Source organism: Portunus trituberculatus, chromosome 48 (assembly GCF_017591435.1).
Source record: "Portunus trituberculatus isolate SZX2019 chromosome 48, ASM1759143v1, whole genome shotgun sequence".
Taxonomy (NCBI): Eukaryota; Metazoa; Arthropoda; class Malacostraca; order Decapoda; family Portunidae; genus Portunus; species Portunus trituberculatus.
In genome coordinates this window covers 17714250-17737497 of record NC_059302.1, presented here as the reverse complement: position 1 = coordinate 17737497, position 23248 = coordinate 17714250, and the positions used below count along the sequence as shown (strand labels likewise).

Genomic DNA, 23248 nt, shown 5'->3' with positions numbered 1-23248 from the left:
CTTGTGTCTAAAATTACCCAATGACATAGACTGTTCCCATCTCTCTCTCTCTCTCTCTCTCTCTCTCTCGAAAGATAAGCTACATGCGTCCCGCTTGTGTCTAAAATATTAGCAAATGTCTCTCTCTCTCTCTCTCTCTCTCTCTCTCTCTCTCTCTCTCTCTCTCTCTCTCTCTCTCTCTCTCTCTCTCTCTCTCTCTCTCTCTCTCTCGAAGAGAGAAGCGTCCACTTTCCTCTTCGAAGGCGACATAGTGACTAAAAAATAGCAGGATAATACACAAAGACGACAAGTATGACAAGCTTGCACAAGTTTCCCGCGCTCGGGCGCGTAACACTACCACCCGTATATCATACAGGCGGGTTTTTTTTAACATCCGGCGCGAAGGGTTGAAGTTGACATGTATCTCATTCTTCAGTTTTGTTTCAACAATACACATTACATCTGGCCTTTTCTCTTTCAAATAGTCACGAACTTCCAATATACTTGATAACAAACCATCTATGTTAGTATAAGTCACTCTTAATTTATTGCCTCCTCCATGACCTCCTCTTTTTTCCTTAAGTACCACTTCTTTAGTCTCATAGCCAGAACCCTCCTATAAAAATTCTTCTTTATCTCTGTCCTTTTCTCGTTTTTTTCCTTAGCCTCACTTCTTAGCACTTTCTCCTTTTCCCTTTCCTCTAAGTTCATATTTTTTTTATCCATATTTCCTTGTGATCGACATCATTGGCAAACTTCCCTTTTCTAGCCATTATTTCTTCTACAGCCACTTGAGATCTCATTTTCACCTTCATTAGTCTGTTACCCCCTTCAGTGTACCTTCCCAGCCTAACCACTTCCTCCACCTCCTGGTCAAATTCTTGTGTGCTGTCTTGTACCCTTTTGATAACCGTTTTGGCCATTTCCCTTTCTTCACGTTCTCTTGTGAATTTATTTGGAATTTTCTTTTCTCTCATCCCGTAGATCACGAAGCTTCTTTTCTTGTCCACTGCATCCCTCACCATGCTTTCCTTTTCTTTGATAGCCTCGATTACAGCAACTTTTGTATTCTCCTGAATTTGTCTCCTTACCTCTTCTGAAAATTTGATTTTTTCCTCCTCTTGTTCTTGTTTCCATTCATTTCTTAGTTCTTTCAATTTGTTATCACCTAGACCACCTTCTATCCTGTCTGTAACCCCTTGCTGCACTTTATCCTGTAAGTTCTGGCATGTGGTTTTAAGAGCGTCATTTTGCTTCCTATTTCTAAAATCTCCTCTTTTAATTCTTGGTTTATTCCACTGACCTTTTCACATTCAGTTATTCTCAATTTCAAGGCTGTGTTTTCTGATACCAGTCGGTCATGTTTGTCCATCAAACTGGACATCACCTCCTTCAAATATCTTAATTCTCTGTCTACATTTACAAGTCTCCTCATATTTCCTCGTTCATCTCGGAAACCCGAGAAATCCCTATCCATAGTATCTTCAGTCAGCTTTCTTAAACCAATAGGTGTTCCTATATACTAGCGTTGATTTTCGGCCGGCGTATGTTTTGGTTCCTCCATGCACCTGGCAGTGCTACTTGCTTCCATATCTCTCTCTTTATCTACTCCTTGGCTATATGTAGTCTAACACTTATTTCATTTGGAGACAGGAGAACACTATGGCCCTCCCTCCCCCTGTACATACGTCTAGGCCTGGGTCCAGTCCTTCTGTAGCACTCTCTGTGTGCTGCTCAGACACGTCTGTCCTCAACGATGGCTGCGCCATGTATTTACCTATTTGTGTATTACAGGGCTTGAGCTAAGCTCTCTGTGTCCTGCCTCCTTGTCCACTCCTGTCATATCTCTCTTTCATCTGATTGACACACACTGCATCAACGACATCACTGCTCAGTTTATTCCACTTATCAATACTACGATGCGAGAAACTGTATTTTCTCACGTCATTCAGACAGATGTCCTTTATTAGTTTTTTTCCATGTCCTTGGAGGTAATTACTTGCAGTCACCTTTATCAATTCTCTGTCCAGTATGTCAATCTTGTTCACCAATTTATGCATAGTTATCATGTCTCCTCTTGTTCTTCTCTCTTCTAGTGTGGTCAGCCCCAGCTTCCTCAGTCTTTCCTCATAGTCTAACTCCCTGAGTCCTGGTACCATCCTTGTTGCCAGCCTCTGTACCCTTTCCACCTTCTTCACATTTTTCTTCATATGCGGTGACCAGACGCAAGCTGCATATTCTAACTGGGGTCTTATTAAGGTGCATAATATCTTCTTCATTATTCCTTCATCTAGGTAGTGGAATGCAAGGCCAATATTTTGGAGCATGTTATATGTTTTCCAAAATATCTTGTTGATGTGTTTCTCCGGTGACACAGTGTTTTGCACGGTTACTCCTAAGTCTTTCTCCTCATTGGTCTCTTTCAATCTTCTCACCACCCAGCCTGTAATCCCTGTTTGGTCTGTATCTACTTCTTCCCATTTTCATAACATGGCTCTTTATATTGAATTCCATCTGCCACTCTTTACTCCATTCATACATTTTGTCAAGATCTTCCTGTAGCTTGTTACAATCTTCCACATTCTTTACTCTCCGCATAATTTTGGTATCGTCCGCAAACATATTCATGTAACTGTCAATTACTACTGGCATATCATTAACATAAATCAAAAATATGATGGGACCAAGCACTGACTCTTGTGGAACTCCACTAGTTACCTTCTTCCACTCGGACTTCCTTCCCTTCACCACTGTTCGCATTTCTCTTCCCACTAAGTAATTTTTCATCCATTTTGCTAGTTTATCACTTACTCCTCCAATGTTCTTTAGTTTCCACATCAGTCTATTGTGTGGCACTTTATCAAAGGCCTTTCTCAAGTCCAGGTAAATAGCATCCACCCATCCATGTCTATGTTGTAGTATGTCAGTCACTCGTGAATAAAAACATAATAAATTGGATACACGATCTTCCTTTTCTGAAACCACACTGCCTATCACTCAGAATGTTTTCACTTTCTAGATACTCACTCCATTTAGCTTTAATTACTTCTTCGCATACCTTGCACAATATACTAGTCAACGATACTGGTCTGTAATTTAATGGTTCCATTCTACTACCACTTTTATATATAGCCACAATGTCAGCTCTTTTCCACTCTTTCGGGACTATTCCTGTTCGTATGGAGGTTTCCACAATATCAAATACAGGGTTCAACAATTGATCCTTACATTCTTTTAGCAACCTCCCAGATATGCCATCAGGCCCCATTGATTTATTAATATCCAAATTGCTTAGAATTTTCCTTACATCTTCTTTAGTAACCATGATGTCCTGCATTTGCTTTATTTCCGTTGGCCTTCTCCCATAAAATACTCCTCCTTTGTAAACACTTTGCAAAAGTTGTCGTTCAAAATTTCAGCTACATCTCTAGCATCCTCATATACTTCTTCCCCATTTTTTACCTCTTCTATTGCCTCCCTTTTATTTAGTTTTCCATTTATGAATTTGTAAAACATTTTAGGGTCACTATCACAGTTTTCCACCATTCTCTGTTCATATTCCTTCTGTGCTGTTCTCCTTCAACATATCTATTCCTTGCTGTTTTGTAAACTTCTCTTGATAATATATCACTGTTTTTCTTAAGTTTCTTCCATGCCTTTTCTTTTTTCTTTTTTGCTTCTTCACAGTTTCTATTAAACCACTGTTTATTATTTAAAGTCCTCTTTCTGTGATATGGCACAAACTTTTTCACAGCAGAGTTATACAAATCCATAAATTTATCGTATTTCAATTGCATATCCCTTTCCTGGTATACCACGGACCAGTCAATTTCATTAAAGAACTCCCTTATATGGTTATAATTTGCCCTAGTATAATTTAATTTTTCCTCCCTGCGTTCCACAATCTTATTCGTGCTTAATTCCGTATCCAGCTCAAAGCTTAGGACATCATGATCGCTTTTCCCCAAGGGACATTCATGTTCAATTTCCTCTTTAGAGAGATGCCCTGGTAAATACCAAATCCAACCTTGCTGCAACATCTTGTCCCCTGCACCTTGTTGGTGATCTCACCCACTGTGTCATCAAGTTATTTGTTGCTACCTTTAACAATTCTTCTGCCCACTCACCACCGTTCACCACTTCGTAGTCTTCCCACACTATTTCTTTGCCATTAAAGTCTCCAACTATCATCACTCTATCCTTTCTGATGAGTTCTTGCTTCATTCTGTCTAGAGTATTTCTCATCACCATTTGGTACTGTTCATGTTCCCAAGCACTGGTTCTGGGTGGTATGTTTACTGTTATAATATTAATGTTCCTCTTGTCATCTGTTATAAGCATACTTATCACTTCCTCATTTCTCTTACCATAGTTCACCTCCTTCACTATCAGATCTTCCTTAGTAAGAACCATTATACCACCACCTCCTTTATTTTTTCTATCATTTCTCCATACCTTGTAGTGTTTTACAACAAACCAGTCTAGCTTTATTTCGGGCCTTAACTTTGTTTCCACTACACACATTATGTCCGGTTCGTTATTTTTTAGGTAATCCATACATTCTAGCCTCTTAGACAGAAATCCGTCTATGTTCGTGTAAGTCACTTTTATTCCATTCCTAGTCTCATTCTTCCATGTAATGCTTATTCCGTCTGTTTTATCCACCACTTCTTTAGCCTCCCATTTCTCATCCTCCAAAAAAACTTGGTCTTTTCCTCCTCTGTTCTTTCGTCATTCCTCTCCTTCACTTCAGTTACAAGCCCCTTCATTTTCTTTCGCTCATCTTGTGACATATTTCTTCTTATGTAAATTGTTTTGGTTTCCTCAGAGTCCTTAAGTTTCCAAGCCCTCCTCAACAAGGCCTCTGCTGCCACCTGAAACTTTAATTTCAATTTTAATGGTCTATTCTTGCCTTCCTCAAAAGCTCCCAATCTCACACTTTCTTCTACCTCAGCATATAGGTCCTCTTCTTCCACAGAGATCTTGTTCAGTAAAGACTTAATCTTGTCATTTTCCTTATCCCTCCTGTCTTGCCAGTTCCTGTTAGTTTCCTCCCGCAATCCTATTATGATCACACATTTTTTCTTTTTAGCAATATCTCTCACCACATACTCATTTTCCTTTAGTGCCTTTACCATTTCCCTCTGCGTAATCCCTTTATTTTCCTCTTTCTGCTTTTTTACTATCTCCCTAAACGACATTTGTACCTCCTGATGTTCATGGTTCACTTCTTTCATCGTGGCATCAATTAGATTAAGGCATTCCTCCTTCCTCAAGTCCTGTTCAGATATTTTCATCTCCATTTCTAGGAGTTTAGCCTTCATCTCTTCACATTGTTTCCTTTAGTTGTTGGTTTTCTTTCTCCATCTCTACTTTTTCCTTCAATAGCTCTTTATTCGCTAACGTTAACAAATAGATCTCTTTTTTGAACGAATCATTCTCGGCTAGAACTCTATCTAGTTTTTCTTTTATTGATAAAATGTTTAGGAACTTACTTTCCAGTGCCTGGACTCTTGCATCCATATCAAGTTTCTCCAGTCCTTTTGGCGTAGTAATAAAACCTTCAAAGTCTCTAGTTTGTCTAGACGCCATTTTTGTTATCGTGAGCTGATTACGGCCAGAACAATCACCACCCGCACTCTCCTCTCCATATCCCTCACTTTCAACACTAAGCAACAGTAGGAGATGTGTGTGTGTGTGTGTGTGTATTTAACTATAGTTGTATTTACCTAGTTGTAGTTTTACAGGGCCTTGGCTTTATGCTCGTGTGGCCCCGTCTCCATATCTACACTTATCCAATCTTATTTTAAAAGTATGCACACTTGTTGCAGACACTACTTCTTCATTTAAACTGTTCCACGTCTCAATACATCTTTGCGGGAAACTATATTTTTTAATATCTCTCAGACATCTTCCTTTTCTCAGCTTTTTACTATGCGATCTTGTGTTTCAGATGTCATATTCTTCTCTCTGGATCACTTTCTCATTATCCATTTGTTCCATATCGTTGATCAATTTATAAACTTGTATCAGGTCTCCTCTCTCCCTTCTTTGTTCCAGGGTTGATAGATCCATAGCCTTTAGTCTCTCCTCATATGTGTGTGTGTATTTACCTAGTTGTATTTACCTAGTTGTAGTTTTACAGGGCCTGGGCTTTATGCTCGTGTGGCCCTGTCTCCATATCTACACTTATCCAATCTTACTTTAAAAGTGTGCACACTCGTTGCAGACACTACTTTTTCATCTAAACTGTTCCATGTCTCAATACATCTCTGCGGGAAACTATATTTTTTAATATCTCTCAGACATCTTCCCTTTCTCAGCTTTTTACTATGCGATCTTGTGCTTCAGATGTCATATTCTTCTCTCAAGATCAGTTTCTCATTATCCACTTGGTCCATTCCGTTGATCAATTTATAGACTTGTATCAGGTCTCCTCTCTCCCTTCTTTGTTCCAAGGTTGGTAGATCCATAGCCTTTAGTCTCTCCTCATATGTCATCCCTTCAAGTTCTGGGACCATTCTTGTAGCCATTTTTTGTAGTCTCTCCAATTTTCTTATGTGTTTCTTTTTATGAGGGGTTCACACTACTCCTGCATATTCCAATCTAGGTCTTATTGTAGTATTTATCAATTTCTTCATCATTTCTTTGTCCATGTAGTGAAATGCTACTCCAATATTCCTCAGCAAATTATATGTTTCTCTAAAAATTCTATCAATATGGCTTACTGGTTGATTGTTTTCTTCCATCGTCACTCCTAAGTCCTTTTCCTTTTTGACATTCTCCAGTTCTACACCATCTCCCATCTTATATATTCCCACAGGTCATCTTTCACTCTTTCCCATTTCCATGACATGGCTTTTGTTCACATTGAATTCCATTTCCACTTCTTACTCCATTCCCAGATCTTATTTAGGTCTTCTTGCAGTATTTCACAATCCTCCTTTTGCTTTATAACTCTGCACAGTTTCGTATCATCCGCAAACAAATTTATGTAGCTGTTCACTCCTTCTGGCATGTCGTTAATATAAATGAGGAAAAGTATTGGTGCCAATACTGACCCCTGTGGCACTCCGCTTTCTACTGCTCTCCACTTGGACTTTATATCTTTAACTACCGTCCTTATTTCTCTCCCCCCTCAAATAATTTTCTATCCATCTCAATGTGCTTCCTTTTAAGCCACCCTTCTCCTCTAACTTCCACAGTAATCTTGCGTGTGGCACTTTGTCAAACGCCTTTTTTAAATCCAAGTAGATGCAGTCAACCCATCCCTCTCTCTCTTGTATTCTATCAACTATTCTAGAATAGAAACTCAATAAATTAGTTACACAAGACCGTCCTTTTCCAAAACCAAATTGGCTATTTGATATTAATTTGTTGTCTTCAAGGAACTCGATCCATTGTTTCTTTATTATTCTTTCACACATCTTGCATATTACACTAGTTAGTGATACCGGTCTGTAATTTAAAGGTTCTTCTTTCCTTCCACTCTTATATATGGGAACCACCTCAGCTCTTTTCCATTCTACTGGCACTGTTCCATTTTCTATTGAGCATTTTATGATGTTGTATATAGGACTTGCTAGTTCTTCCTACATTCTTTCAGTATTCTGCCTGAGACTTCATCCGGTCCCATTGCCTTCTCTTCATCCAGTTCCTTCATTAACTCTTGTATTTCAAGCTTGGTTACTTTAATCTCTTTTATATAGATTGTCTCTATTACCCTGTGGTCTCTCAAATTTGGATTCTTTAGTAAAGACCTCCTGGAATTTTTATTTAATAGTTCTGCCACACTTTTGGGTCTTCCACCATCCCGTTCTCTCCTTTTAACCTTTCTATTGTTTCTTTTGCCTAATTTTTCCATTTATGAATCTATAGAACAATTTTGGTTGCTCCTTACATTTTCGGCAATATCTTTTCAAGTTCTTTTCCTCTTCCTTCCTCACCTTAACATATTCATTTCTCGCTGCCTTGAAGTTTTCCTTGTTTGTTGGATTTCTATTTCTCCTCCACCTTTTCCATGCTCCATCTCTTTTCTCCTTTGCCCTAGCACACCTTGCATTAAACCAATCTTTCTTTCCTTCTTTTTGGTCTATATTTTGGGACATATTCCCTGACTCCTGTTTTGTATATTTCCAAAAATAAGTTATATTTGTCTTGCATTGTCTCTGAGTTTTCCATCTCCTCCCAGTCTACGTTTTTAAAATAGTTCTTGAGATTCTCAATATCAGCCTTTCTGTAATTTAATCGGTCTCCTTTGTATGAATCGTCTCTATCTTCCTTTCCTTCTTCTATATCTATTTCTAATATTGCATGGTCACTCTTTCCCAATGGGCACTTATATCTTATATCGTCATTCATTTGTGTGTGTGTTTGTGTGTGTGTGTGTTGGGTAAATGCATGTAGTTTTGTGGGAAGGAGGAGAGTTGTGAGACACAAAGGGAGATGTTCATCAAAATCACAATTAGCTTTAATGATCATTTACAGCACCCCCTGAACTGGTCCAGATTAGAACTAGTGGTATTAGATCTTGCTGGGAGTAAATTATTGTTTTGGCAGGTGTGTACTACCTCCTCCCATTTTACCGGATAACATCCTCCTTACCACACCAGACACATTATTATACTTGTATGTATTTATGTATATATTTGAATCACAGACTTTAAGATTATTGGAATTTGGTGCAGGGATCCAGTGCAGGTGGTGACTTGTGGGCTGAAGTGGAGGCAGAGGTGGAAGAGGTACAAGGAGAAGTCGAGCGTGCCAGAGAGCAGATGGTGGCCCAGTGGGGTAAAAGGGTTACGCAGCAGATCCCTAAGTTGCTGGTGACACCTGTCTTGACTCGTGATAAGCATCACTGTGGTATGTAAGGATGGTTACGCACACACACACACACACACACACACACACACACACACACACACACACACACACACACACACACACACACACACACACACACACACACACACACACACACACACACACACACAAAGTGAAAACATTCTGAGTGAAAGACAGTTTGGTTTCAGAAAAGGAAGATCGTGTGTATCCAATTTCTTATGTTTTTATCAAGAGTGACTGACATACTACAACATAGAGAGGGATGGGTGGATGCTGTCTACCTGGACTTGAGAAAAGCCTTTGATAAAGTACCACACAATAGACTGATGTGGAAACTAAAGAAGATTGGAGGAGTAAATGATAAACTAGCAAAATGGATGGAAAAAGGAATTGACAGTTACATGAACATGTTTGCGGACGATACTAAAATTATGAGGAAAGTAAGGAATGTGGAAGATTGTAACAAGTTACAGGAAGATCTTGATAAAATATATGAGTGGAGTAAGGAGTGGCAGATGGAATTTAATATAGACAAGACCCATGTTATGAAAATGGGAAGAAGTAGATACAGACCAAACTGGGATTACAGGCGGGATGATGAGAAAATTAAAGAGACCAATAAGGAGAAAGACTTAGGAGTAACCATGCAAAACACTTTGTCACTGGAGAAACACATTAACAAGATTTTTTTGAAAACATATAACATGCTTCAAAATATTGGCCTTGCGTTCCACTACCTAGATGAAGGAATGATGAAAAAGATATTATGTGCCTTAATAAGACCCCAATTAGAATATGCAGCTTGTGTCTGGTCACCGCATATGAAGAAAAATGTGAAGAAGGTAGAAAGGGTACAGAGGCTGGCAACAAGGATGGTACCAGGACTCAGGGAGTTAGACTATGAGGAAAGACTGAGGAAGCTGGGGCTGACCACATTAGAAGAGAGAAGAACAAGAGGAGACATGATAACTCTGTATAAATTGGTGAACAAGATTGACATACTGGACAGTGAGTTGATAAAGGTGACCACAAGTAATCATCTCCGAGAACATGGAAAAAAGCTAATAAAAGACATCTGTCTAAATGACGTGAGAAAATACAGTTTCCCGCATCGTAGCATTGATAAGTGGAATAAACTGAGCAGTGATGTCGTTGACACAGTGTGTGTCAGTCAGATGAAAGAGAGATATGACAGGAATGGACAAGGAAACAGGACACAGAGAGCTTAGGTCGGGCCCTGTAATACACAAATAGGTAAATACACACACACACACACACACACACACACACACACACACACACACACACACACACACACACACACACACACACACACACACACACACAAATATAGCTTCCCTCATAGAAGGGTGGAAGCATGGAATAGTTTAGACGTGGAAGTGGTCAACGCAAGGAATATTCATGATTTTAAGAAAAGCTGGACATTAGTAAATGAAGACATAAAACCAGTCATGAAGAAAAGACCTTGGGGTGACAATTACCAATGACCTATCGCCAGAGAGACATATAAACAAAATAATTGGAGAAGTATTGAACTTATTGAGGAACATAAGAGTGGCGTTCAGATATCTAGATGAAGAAATGATGAAGAAAATAATTACTGCAATGATAAGACCGAGGCTTGAATATGCAACAATACAGTGGGCTCCGAACTTAAAGAAACACATAAGGAAACTAGAGAAAGTACAGAGGGCTGCAACGAAAATGGTGCCTGACTTAAGAGATTTGACTTATGAAGACAGACTGAAAAGAATGCAACTTCCAACCCTGGAAAACAGAAGAGAAAGGGGAGACCTGATAGCAATATACAGAGTGATGATTGGCATGGAAAAATGGATAGGGAAGATCTGTGTATGTGGAATGGAAGAATGTCGAGAGGGCATGGGAAAAACTAAAATGGCCACTTATAGGAGAGATGTGAAAAATATAGCTTCCTCATAGAAGGGTGGAAGCATGGAATAGTTTAGACGTGGAAGTGGTCAACGCAAGGAATATTCATGATTTTAAGAAAAGCTGGACATTAATAGATATGGAGACGGGACAACACGAGCATAGCTCTTTTCCGTATGTTACAATTAGGTAAATACAATCACACACACACACACACACACACACACACACGGGACATCGTCGATGGCGGATGTGGTCGCTGAGCTCCAGAGCAATCATCTCTAATTCTACAGTTACCATTGCCTAAGAGTAACCAAGGTGGGAAAGGAGCTGGTAATGTTTGTCCCGTCTCCATATAGTCATGTTAACTGTTGATTAGCAAAATAATGTCCAGGGAAGGTAAATATAAACTGTAGCCTGCGTTTGAGCCATCAGCTGGTTTGTTTACATCTGCGCAACATGGCGGCCGTGAACTCGAAAGATGAATCAGACTTCACAGGATTTCAAGGAATAATGGAGAAGAGCGCTTATGTGAAGAAAATTCTGGAGTTGGAAGGTAAAATTGAAAACTGTTTGAAAAGTATGGGGCCTGGAAACGAGTTATGACAATGTAATGAAAGAGTGTGCCGATATGAAGAAGGAAAATGAAGCACTGAAAGAGGAAGTTAAGCTAATTAAAGTGAATTGCGAAAATGTGGAGAATCTCTAGGAAAAGTGATGGAGAAGCAGGCTGAATGGAAAAAGTCAGGAAGTGGAAAGAAAGGAGGTAAATTACAAAGTTGCAAGTCTGGAAAAGGAAATCAAAGAGTCTGGGGAGAAAACTTTGGGCCTTGCTGAAATTATAGATCAACAGATCATAGAAGAGAAGATTGCTGAGAAAGTGGTGAAGGTTATTAAGTCAAATGAGACATTGGTGAGGGAAACTGTAGACAAAAAGAGATGTGTGGTGATATTTGGTGTGGAGGAGGATAAGACACCGAGTAAAATGGAGAGAGAGAAAACATAAAAAGGTGATAAATAATATCATTAATGTGGTGCAGGAGGAGGAAAAGACCTAGTACAAGAAATAGAGGACTTCCATAGAATTGGAAAGTTCACAAGAGAAGGTATGAGGCCAATAAGAATCAAACTTAAGTCACAAAAGGATGTAGATGAATTGGTGGAGAAGTCATGGAGGCTAGCCCAGCAGGAAACAACAAGGAAGATTTGGTTGAGAAGAGATCTCGGTGAAAAGGAAAGAGAAATGTTAAATGAGTTGAGAAAGGAGGCTTTGAAAAAATGAAGAGAGGACAGAAGAGGAGAAGAAAGAGTTTTTCTGGAGAATCTTGGATATGAGACTGAGGAAGTGGTTCATAACCCAGAAAAGTACAGCAAGAAAGGACTAAAGAAACTTACGTATGAGCGAATGTAATGTATTCCAACATAAATGGAGTGATATCGGGATTTTAGAACTCAACGATTACTTGAGGGACAAGAACCCAGATATTGTGGGTCTTACTGAAACAAAACTGAGAGAGGGAGAAGACCTGATGATGGTTGGAGAAGGGAAATATAATGTTTGGAAAAGAAATAGAGTAGGTAAGATGGGAGGAGGAGTGATGTTGCTGGTTAAAAAAGATATAAAGGTGGATCAAGTGAAAGAAGGTATGGGAAAGGCAGAAGTGCTAAAGATCAGAGCAGAAACTAATGAAGGAAAAAGAGGCACTACATAGTGGTGTACGTACCACCTAAGACAAATGCATGGTCAGTACAGGAATATGAAGAAATGATAAGTGATACAGGAACATGTCTGGAAGAAATGTTGGGTGGCTGTGAACGAACTATAATGATGGGAGATTTTAATTGTAAAGAGGTGTGTTGGGAGGACTGGTCAATGGAAGGATCAGAGACAACATGGGGAAATACACTATTGACACTGGCAATGGAAAATGTGTTAACTCAGTGGGTCAAAGAAGATACTAGGTTTGGAGGAGAGGGAGCATCGTCAAGACTGGACTTGGTCTTTAGTACAGAGCCAATGGTCATTGAGGAGATGAGGGTGGAGTGCCCTTTAGCAAAGAGTGATCATGCAGTTTTGGAGTTCAAGGTGATAGATGAAGAGAAATCTAGAAGAAATGAAGAATATAAAGTGGGAAGATGGAATTATGCCAAGACAGATTTTGGAAACCTAAAGAAATTCTTTCAAGAGACAAATTGGATGAAATTCAAGAGTGCTAAGGAGCAAATGAAAAGTGGAAGGAATTTATAAAAATATACAAAGAAGGTGAGAAAAATTTGTACCAATAAGACAACATAGAGAAGTTGGAAAGCAGGACTGGTTTAACGATAGATGTGAAAAGGCTAGAACAAGAAAAGAGGATGCATGGAAGAGGTGGAGAAGGAAAAGACGGATTAAGCAGTGGAAAGTTACAAAAGAGCAAGAAATGAATATGTGTTGATTAGAAGAGAAGAAAGAAAGAAACAAGAAAAGGATATAATTGATAAATGTAAAGACCAACCAAGGCTTTTTACAGACATGTGAACAACAACATCAAAAATAGAGAAAGTATTGAAAGTTTAGAAGTAAATGGAGTATGCAGTGAAGATCCCAGGAAATGGCAGAGGCTATGAATGGATGCTTTCGGAAGGTATTCACAAAGGAGACTGCTTTTGACAAACCACTGGTAATGGAACAGAAAGGGATTATGAAGGAGTTTCAAGTAACTGTGGAGGAGATCAAGAATATGATGGGGAGTTTAGAAGTGAGAAAAGCTGTGGGACCTGATGGGGTATCAGGATGGATTTTAAGAGAATGCAGGAGCAACTGGCAGAAAAAGTTTGTGAAGTAATTGATGCCTCATTAAGGGAAGGTGTAGTGCCCCAAGACTGGAAAAGAGCTAACATTGTCCCAATCTATAAATCAGGTAACAAGAGAGACCCATTGAACTATAGACCAGTGTCACTTACAAGTGTGGTAGCTAAGATGTGTGAGAGGGTGGTGAAGAATAGATGGACAGACTTCTTGGAGAAAATGACATACTTTGTGAGTGTCAATTTGGTTTTAGAAAAGGGCGTTCATGCACGACAAACCTGATATGTTACTATTCGAGGGTGATAGATGTAATACAGGAAAGAGATGGTTGGGCTGATGGAATATATCTGGATTTAAAAAAGGCCTTTGATAAGGTACCACACCGGAGACTGATCTGGAAACTTGAAATGGTAGGAGGAGTGCATGGCAGTTTACTAAAATGGATGGAAGACTTTTGGTAGGAAGAGAAATGAGAACAATAATTAAGGACAGACCATCAGAATGGGGCTTGGTGGAGAGTGGAGTTCCACAGGGATCAGTGTTGGCACCAGTAATGTTCGCGGTCTACATAAATGACATGGTGGATGGGGTGTCCAGTTATGTGAGCCTATTTGCAGACGATGCAAAATTGTTAAGAAAAGTGAGATGTGACAAAGATTGCGAACTACTCCAGGAAGACTTGGACAGAATATGGAAATGGAGCTGTACATGGCAAATGGAGTTCAACACGACAAAATGCAAGAAAATAGAGTTTGGCAAGAGTGAAAGAAGAATCAGGAGTATGTACAAGATAGGAAATGAAGACATAAAACCAGTCATGAAGAAAAGACCTTGGGGTGACAATTACCAATGACCTATCGCCAGAGAGACATATAAACAAAATAATTGGAGAAGTATTGAACTTATTGAGGAACATAAGAGTGGCGTTCAGATATTTAGATGAAGAAATGATGAAGAAAATAATTACTGCAATGATAAGACCGAGGCTTGAATATGCAACAATACAGTGGGCTCCGAACTTAAAGAAACACATAAGGAAACTAGAGAAAGTACAGAGGGCTGCAACAAAAATGGTGCCTGACTTAAGAGATTTGACTTATGAAGACAGACTGAAAAGAATGCAACTTCCGACCCTGGAAAACAGAAGAGAAAGGGGAGACCTGATAGCAATATACAGAGTGATGATTGGCATGGAAAAATGGATAGGGAAGATCTGTGTATGTGGAATGAAAGAATGTCGAGAGGGCATGGGAAAAACTAAAATGGCCACTTATAGGAGAGATGTGAAAAATATAGCTTCCTCATAGAAGGGTGGAAGCATGGAATAGTTTAGACGTGGAAGTGGTCAACGCAAGGAATATTCATGATTTTAAGAAAAGCTGGACATTAATAGATATGGAGACGGGACAACACGAGCATAGCTCTTTTCCGTATGTTACAATTAGGTAAATACAAATTAGGTAAGCTCCAGAGCAATCACACACACACACAGGCTGAATGGAAAAAAGTCAGGAAGTGGAAAGAAAGGAGGTAAATTACAAAGTTGCAAGTCTGGAAAAGGAAATCAAAGAGTCTGGGAGAAAACTTTGGGCCTTGCTGAAATTATAGATCAACAGATCATAGAAGAGAAGATTGCTGAGAAAGTGGTGAAGGTTATTAAGTCAAATGAGACATTGGTGAGGGAAACTGTAGACAAAAAGAGATGTGTGGTGATATTTGGTGTGGAGGAGGATAAGACACCAAGTAAAATGGAGAGAGAGAAAACATAAAAAGGTGATAAATAATATCATTAATGTGGTGCAGGAGGAGGAAAAGACCTAGTACAAGAAATAGAGGACTTCCATAGAATTGGAAAGTTCACAAGAGAAGGTATGAGGCCAATAAGAATCAAACTTAAGTCACAAAAGGATGTAGATGAATTGGTGGAGAAGTCATGGAGGCTAGCCCAGCAGGAAACAACAAGGAAGATTTGGTTGAGAAGAGATCTCGGTGAAAAGGAAAGAGAAATGTTAAATGAGTTGAGAAAGGAGGCTTTGAAAAAAATGAAGAGAGGACAGAAGAGGAGAAGAAAGAGTTTTTCTGGAGAATCTTGGATATGAGACTGAGGAAGTGGTTCATAACCCAGAAAAGTACAGTAAGAAAGGACTAAAGAAACTTACATATGAGCGGAATGTAATGTATTCCAACATAAATGGAGTGATATCGGGATTTTAGAACTCAACGATTACTTGAGGACAAGAACCCAGATATTGTGGGTCTTACTGAAACAAAACTGAGAGAGGAGAAGACCTGATGATGGTTGGAGAAGGAAATATAATGTTTGGAAAAGAAATAGAGTAGGTAAGATGGGAGGAGGAGTGATGTTGCTGGTTAAAAAGATATAAAGGTGGATCAAGTGAAAGAAGGTATGGGAAAGGCAGAAGTGCTAAAGATCAGAGCAGAAACTAATGAAGGAAAAAGAGGCACTACATAGTGGTGTACGTACCACCTAAGACAAATGCATGGTCAGTACAGGAATATGAAGAAATGATAAGTGATACAGGAACATGTCTGGAAGAAATGTTGGGTGGCTGTGAACGAACTATAATGATGGGAGATTTTAATTGTAAAGAGGTGTGTTGGGAGGACTGGTCAATGGAAGGATCAGAGACAACATGGGAAATACACTATTGACACTGGCAATGGAAAATGTGTTAACTCAGTGGGTCAAAGAAGATACTAGGTTTGGAGGAGAGGGAGCATCGTCAAGACTGGACTTGGTCTTTAGTACAGAGCCAATGGTCATTGAGGAGATGAGGGTGGAGTGCCCTTTAGCAAAGAGTGATCATGCAGTTTTGGAGTTCAAGGTGATAGATGAAGAGAAATCTAGAAGAAATGAAGAATATAAAGTGGGAAGATGGAATTATGCCAAGACAGATTTTGGAAACCTAAAGAAATTCTTTCAAGAGACAAATTGGATGAAATTCAAGAGTGCTAAGGAGCAAATGAAAAGTGGAAGGAATTTATAAAAATATACAAAGAAGGTGAGAAAAATTTGTACCAATAAGACAACATAGAGAAGTTGGAAAGCAGGACTGGTTTAACGATAGATGTGAAAAGGCTAGAACAAGAAAAGAGGATGCATGGAAGAGGTGGAGAAGGAAAAGACGGATTAAGCAGTGGGAAAGTTACAAAAGAGCAAGAAATGAATATGTGTTGATTAGAAGAGAAGAAAGAAAGAAACAAGAAAAGGATATAATTGATAAATGTAAAGACCAACCAAGGCTTTTTACAGACATGTGAACAACAACATCAAAAATAGAGAAAGTATTGAAAGTTTAGAAGTAAATGGAGTATGCAGTGAAGATCCCAGGAAATGGCAGAGGCTATGAATGGATGCTTTCGGAAGGTATTCACAAAGGAGACTGCTTTTGACAAACCACTGGTAATGGAACAGAAAGGGATTATGAAGGAGTTTCAAGTAACTGTGGAGGAGATCAAGAATATGATGGGGAGTTTAGAAGTGAGAAAAGCTGTGGGACCTGATGGGGTATCAGGATGGATTTTAAGAGAATGCAGGGAGCAACTGGCAGAAAAAGTTTGTGAAGTAATTGATGCCTCATTAAGGGAAGGTGTAGTGCCCCAAGACTGGAAAAGAGCTAACATTGTCCCAATCTATAAATCAGGTAACAAGAGAGACCCATTGAACTATAGACCAGTGTCACTTACAAGTGTGGTAGCTAAGATGTGTGAGAGGGTGGTGAAGAATAGATGGACAGACTTCTTGGAGAAAATGACATACTTTGTGAGTGTCAATTTGGTTTTAGAAAAGGGCGTTCATGCACGACAAACCTGATATGTTACTATTCGAGGGTGATAGATGTAATACAGGAAAGAGATGGTTGGGCTGATGGAATATATCTGGATTTAAAAAAGGCCTTTGATAAGGTACCACACCGGAGACTGATCTGGAAACTTGAAATGGTAGGAGGAGTGCATGGCAGTTTACTAAAATGGATGGAAGACTTTTGGTAGGAAGAGAAATGAGAACAATAATTAAGGACAGACCATCAGAATGGGGCTTGGTGGAGAGTGGAGTTCCACAGGGATCAGTGTTGGCACCAGTAATGTTCGCGGTCTACATAAATGACATGGTGGATGGGGTGTCCAGTTATGTGAGCCTATTTGCAGACGATGCAAAATTGTTAAGAAAAGTGAGATGTGACAAAGATTGCGAACTACTCCAGGAAGACTTGGACAGAATATGGAAATGGAGCTGTACATGGCAAATGGAGTTCAACACGACAAAATGCAAGAAAATAGAGTTTGGCAAGAGTGAAAGAAGAATCAGGAGTATGTACAAGATAGGAAATGAAGACATAAAACCAGTCATGAAGAAAAAGACCTTGGGGTGACAATTACCAATGACCTATCGCCAGAGAGACATATAAACAAAATAATTGGAGAAGTATTGAACTTATTGAGGAACATAAGAGTGGCGTTCGTATATTTAGATGAAGAAATGATGAAGAAAATAATTACTGCAATGATAAGACCAAGGCTTGAATATGCAACAATACAGTGGGCTCGAACTTAAAGAAACACATAAGGAAACTAGAGAAAGTACAGAGGGCTGCAACAAAATGGTGCCTGACTTAAGAGATTTGACTTATGAAGACAGACTGAAAAGAATGCAACTTCCGACCCTGGAAAACAGAAGAGAAAGGGAGACCTGATAGCAATATACAGAGTGATGATTGGCATGGAAAAATGGATAGGGAAGATCTGTGTATGTGGAATGAAAGAATGTCGAGAGGGCATGGGAAAAACTAAAATGGCCACTTATAGGAGAGATGTGAAAAATATAGCTTCCCTCATAGAAGGGTGGAAGCATGGAATAGTTTAGACGTGGAAGTGGTCAACGCAAGGAATATTCATGATTTTAAGAAAAAGCTGGACATTAGTAGATATGGAGACGGGACAACGAGCATAGCTCTTTCCGTATGTTACAATTAGGTAAATACACACACACACACACACACACACACACACACACACACACACACACACACACACACACACACACACACACACACACACACAGGTAGCTCAGTGGTAGCTCAGTGCTGGCTGGACAAGAGATGATTCGATGGAGATATTTGTGTGATGTAGTGTTCACCTAGCAGTGAGAGTAGGGATGTAAATCAAGGAGTTGTGACCTTGTTGTGTGTGTGTGTGCCTGGTTTCAAACTTATAAGATATAATAATGATATAATAATGAGCTCTGAGCTGGTTGAGAAGTCTGGCTGTCTGATAGACTGCAGCAGATCAAACATTGAATTACACACACACACACACACACACACACACACACACACACACACACACAAATGTTAAATGAGTTGAGAAAGGAGGCTTTGAAAAAAAATGAAGAGAGGACAGAAGAAGAGAAGAAAGAGTTTTTCTGGAGAATCTTGGATATGAGACTGAGGAAGTGGTTCATAACCCAGAAAAGTACAGCAAGAAAGGACTAAAGAAACTTACATATGAGCGAAATGTAATGTATTCCAACATAAATGGAGTGATATCGGGGATTTTAGAACTCAACGATTACTTGAGGGACAAGAACCCAGATATTGTGGGTCTTACTGAAACAAAACTGAGAGAGGAGAAGACCTGATGAAGGTTGGAGAAGGAAATATAACGTTTGGAAAAGAAATAGAGTAGGTAAGATGGGAGGAGGAGTGATGTTGCTGGTTAAAAAAGATATAAAGGTGGATCAAGTGAAAAAAGGTATGGGAAAGGCAGAAGTGCTAAAGATCAGAGCAGAAACTAATGAAGGAAAAAAGAGGCACTACATAGTGGTGTACGTACCACCTAAGACAAATGCATGGTCAGTACAGGAATATGAAGAAATGATAAGTGATACAGGAACATGTCTGGAAGAAATGTTGGGTGGTTGTGAACGAACTATAATGATGGGAGATTTTAATTGTAAAGAGGTGTGTTGGGAGGACTGGTCAATGGAAGGATCAGAGACAACATGGGGAAATACACTATTGACACTGGCAATGGAAAATGTGTTAACTCAGTGGGTCAAAGAAGATACTAGGTTTGGAGGAGAGGAGCATCGTCAAGACTGGACTTGGTCTTTAGTACAGAGCCAATGGTCATTGAGGAGATGAGGGTGGAGTGCCCTTTAGCAAAGAGTGATCATGCAGTTTTGGAGTTCAAGGTGATAGACGAAGAGAAATCTAGAAGAAATGAAGAATATAAAGTGGGAAGATGGAATTATGCCAAGACAGATTTTGGAAACCTAAAGAAATTCTTTCAAGAGACAAATTGGATGAAATTCAAGAGTGCTAAGGAGCAAATGAAAAGTGGAAGGAATTTATAAAAATATACAAAGAAGGTGAGAAAAATTTGTACCAATAAGACAACATAGAGAAGTTGGAAAGCAGGACTGGTTTAACGATAGATGTGAAAAGGCTAGAACAAGAAAAGAGGATGCATGGAAGAGGTGGAGAAGGAAAAGACGGATTAAGCAGTGGGAAAGTTACAAAAGAGCAAGAAATGAATATGTGTTGATTAGAAGAGAAGAAAGAAAGAAACAAGAAAAGGATATAATTGATAAATGTAAAGACCAACCAAGGCTTTTTTACAGACATGTGAACAACAACATCAAAAATAGAGAAAGTATTGAAAGTTTAGAAGTAAATGGAGTATACAGTGAAGATCCCAGGAAATGGCAGAGGCTATGAATGGATGCTTTCGGAAGGTATTCACAAAGGAGACTGCTTTTGACAAACCACTGGTAATGGAACAGAAAGGGATTATGAAGGAGTTTCAAGTAACGGTGGAGGAGATCAAGAACATGATGGGGAGTTTAGAAGTGAGAAAAGCTGTGGGACCTGATGGGGTATCAGGATGGATTTTAAGAGAATGCAGGAGCAATTGGCAGAAAAAGTTTGTGAAGTAATTGATGCCTCATTAAGGGAAGGCGTAGTGCCCCAAGACTGGAAAAGAGCTAACATTGTCCCAATCTATAAATCAGGTAACAAGAGAGACCCATTGAACTATAGACCAGTGTCACTTACAAGTGTGGTAGCTAAGATGTGTGAGAGGGTGGTGAAGACTAGATGGACAGACTTCTTGGAGAAAAATGACATACTTTGTGAGTGTCAATTTGGTTTTAGGAAAGGGCGTTCATGCACGACAAACCTGATATGTTACTATTCGAGGGTGATAGATGTAATACAGGAAAGAGATGGTTGGGCTGATGGAATATATCTGGATTTAAAAAAGGCCTTTGATAAGGTACCACACCAGAGACTGATCTGGAAACTTGAAATGGTAGGAGGAGTGCATGGCAGTTTACTAAAATGGATGGAAGACTTTTGGTAGGAAGAGAAATGAGAACAATAATTAAGGACAGACCATCAGAATGGGGATTGGTGGAGAGTGGAGTTCCACAGGGATCAGTGTTGGCACCAGTAATGTTCGCAGTCTACATAAATGACATGGTGGATGGGGTGTCCAGTTATGTGAGCCTATTTGCAGACGATGCAAAATTGTTAAGAAAAGTGAGATGTGACAAAGATTGCGAACTACTCCAGGAAGACTTGGACAGAATATGGAAATGGAGCTGTACATGGCAAATGGAGTTCAACACGACAAAATGCAAGAAAATAGAGTTTGGCAAGAGTGAAAGAAGAATCAGGAGTATGTACAAGATAGGAAATGAAGACATAAAACCAGTCATGAAGAAAAGACCTTGGGGTGACAATTACCAATGACCTATCGCCAGAGAGACATATAAACAAAATAATTGGAGAAGTATTGAACTTATTGAGGAACATAAGAGTGGCGTTCGATATCTAGATGAAGAAATGATGAAGAAAATAATTACTGCAATGATAAGACCGAGGCTTGAATATGCAACAATACAGTGGGCTCGAACTTAAAGAAACACATAAGGAAACTAGAGAAAGTACAGAGGGCTGCAACGAAAATGGTGCCTGACTTAAGAGATTTGACTTATGAAGACAGACTGAAAAGAATGCAACTTCCAACCCTGGAAAACAGAAGAGAAAGGGAGACCTGATAGCAATATACAGAGTGATGATTGGCATGGAAAAATGGATAGGGAAGATCTGTGTATGTGGAATGGAAGAATGTCGAGAGGGCATGGGAAAAAACTAAAATGGCCACTTATAGGAGAGATGTGAAAAATATAGCTTCCCTCATAGAAGGGTGGAAGCATGGAATAGTTTAGACGTGGAAGTGGTCAACGCAAGGAATATTCATGATTTTAAGAAAAAGCTGGACATTAATAGATATGGAGACGGGACAACACGAGCATAGCTCTTTTCCGTATGTTACAATTAGGTAAATACAATTAGGTAAATACACACACACACACACACACACACACACACACACACACAGGAAGACTTGGACAGAATATGGAAATGGAGCTGTACATGGCAAATGGAGTTCAACACGACAAAATGCAAGAAATTAGAGTTTGGCAAGAGTGAAAGAAGAATCAGGAGTATGTACAAGATAGGAAATGAAGACATAAAAACCAGTCATGAAGAAAAAGACCTTGGGGTGACAATTACCAATGACCTATTGCCAGAGAGACATATAAACAAAATAATTGGAGAAGTATTGAACTTATTGAGGAACATAAGAGTGGCGTTCGTATATTTAGATGAAGAAATGATGAAGAAAATAATTACTGCAATGATAAGACCAAGGCTTGAATATGCAACAATACAGTGGGCTGAACTTAAAGAAACACATAAGGAAACTAGAGAAAGTACAGAGGGCTGCAACAAAATGGTGCCTGACTTAAGAGATTTGACTTATGAAGACAGACTGAAAAGAATGCAACTTCCGACCCTGGAAAACAGAAGAGAAAGGGGAGACCTGATAGCAATATACAGAGTGATGATTGGCATGGAAAAATGGATAGGGAAGATCTGTGTATGTGGAATGAAAGAATGTCGAGAGGGCATGGAAAAAACTAAAATGGCCACTTATAGGAGAGATGTGAAAAAATATAGCTTCCCTCATAGAAGGGTGGAAGCATGGAATAGTTTAGACGTGGAAGTGGTCAATGCAAGGAATATTCATGATTTTAAGAAAAGCTGGACATTAGTAGATATGGAGACGGGACACACGAGCATAGCTCCTTTCCGTATGTTACAATTAGGTAAATACAATTAGGTAAATACACACACACACACACACACACACACACACACACACACACACACACACACACACACACACACACACAAAGGTGGCTCAGTGGGAGGCGCTGGCTTCACAAGAGATGACTGGGGTTCGAGGGCGGGGTGGAGATATTGGGTGTGTTTCATGAGCCCTGTTCATAGCAGTGAGTAGGTAGAGGATGTAAATGAGGAGTTGTGACCTTGTTGTGGTGTGTGGTGTGTGGTTTCAAACTTATCCCAAGATATAATAATGATATAATAATGAGCTCTGAGCTTGTTGAGGGAAGTCTGGCTGTCTACATAGACTGCAGCAGATCAAACAGTGAATTACACACACACACACACACACACACACACACACACACACACACACACACAAAAACAAACACAAAAAAACACACAGGAAGACTTGGACAGAATATGGAAATGGAGCTGTACATGGCAAATGGAGTTCAACACGACAAAATGCAAGAAATTAGAGTTTGGCAAGAGTGAAAGAAGA

At 39.4% G+C, this 23248-nt stretch overlaps 1 protein-coding gene across 5 annotated transcripts in view; it reads left to right on the top strand.

The window, feature by feature from the left end:
- Positions 1-23248, top strand: part of LOC123498677 (dynein-1-alpha heavy chain, flagellar inner arm I1 complex-like) — a 368589-nt gene that overhangs the window by 35724 nt on the left and 309617 nt on the right. For 4 of the 5 annotated variants that reach the window (XM_045246012.1, XM_045246014.1, XM_045246015.1 and 1 more), the window contains exon 3: positions 8667-8841. The exons of the other annotated variant lie outside the window; for it this stretch is intronic. In XM_045246012.1, coding sequence (XP_045101947.1) covers positions 8667-8841 — 175 coding nt within the window. The remainder of the gene's footprint in view (positions 1-8666; positions 8842-23248) is intronic. 5 annotated transcript variants of the gene reach the window in all.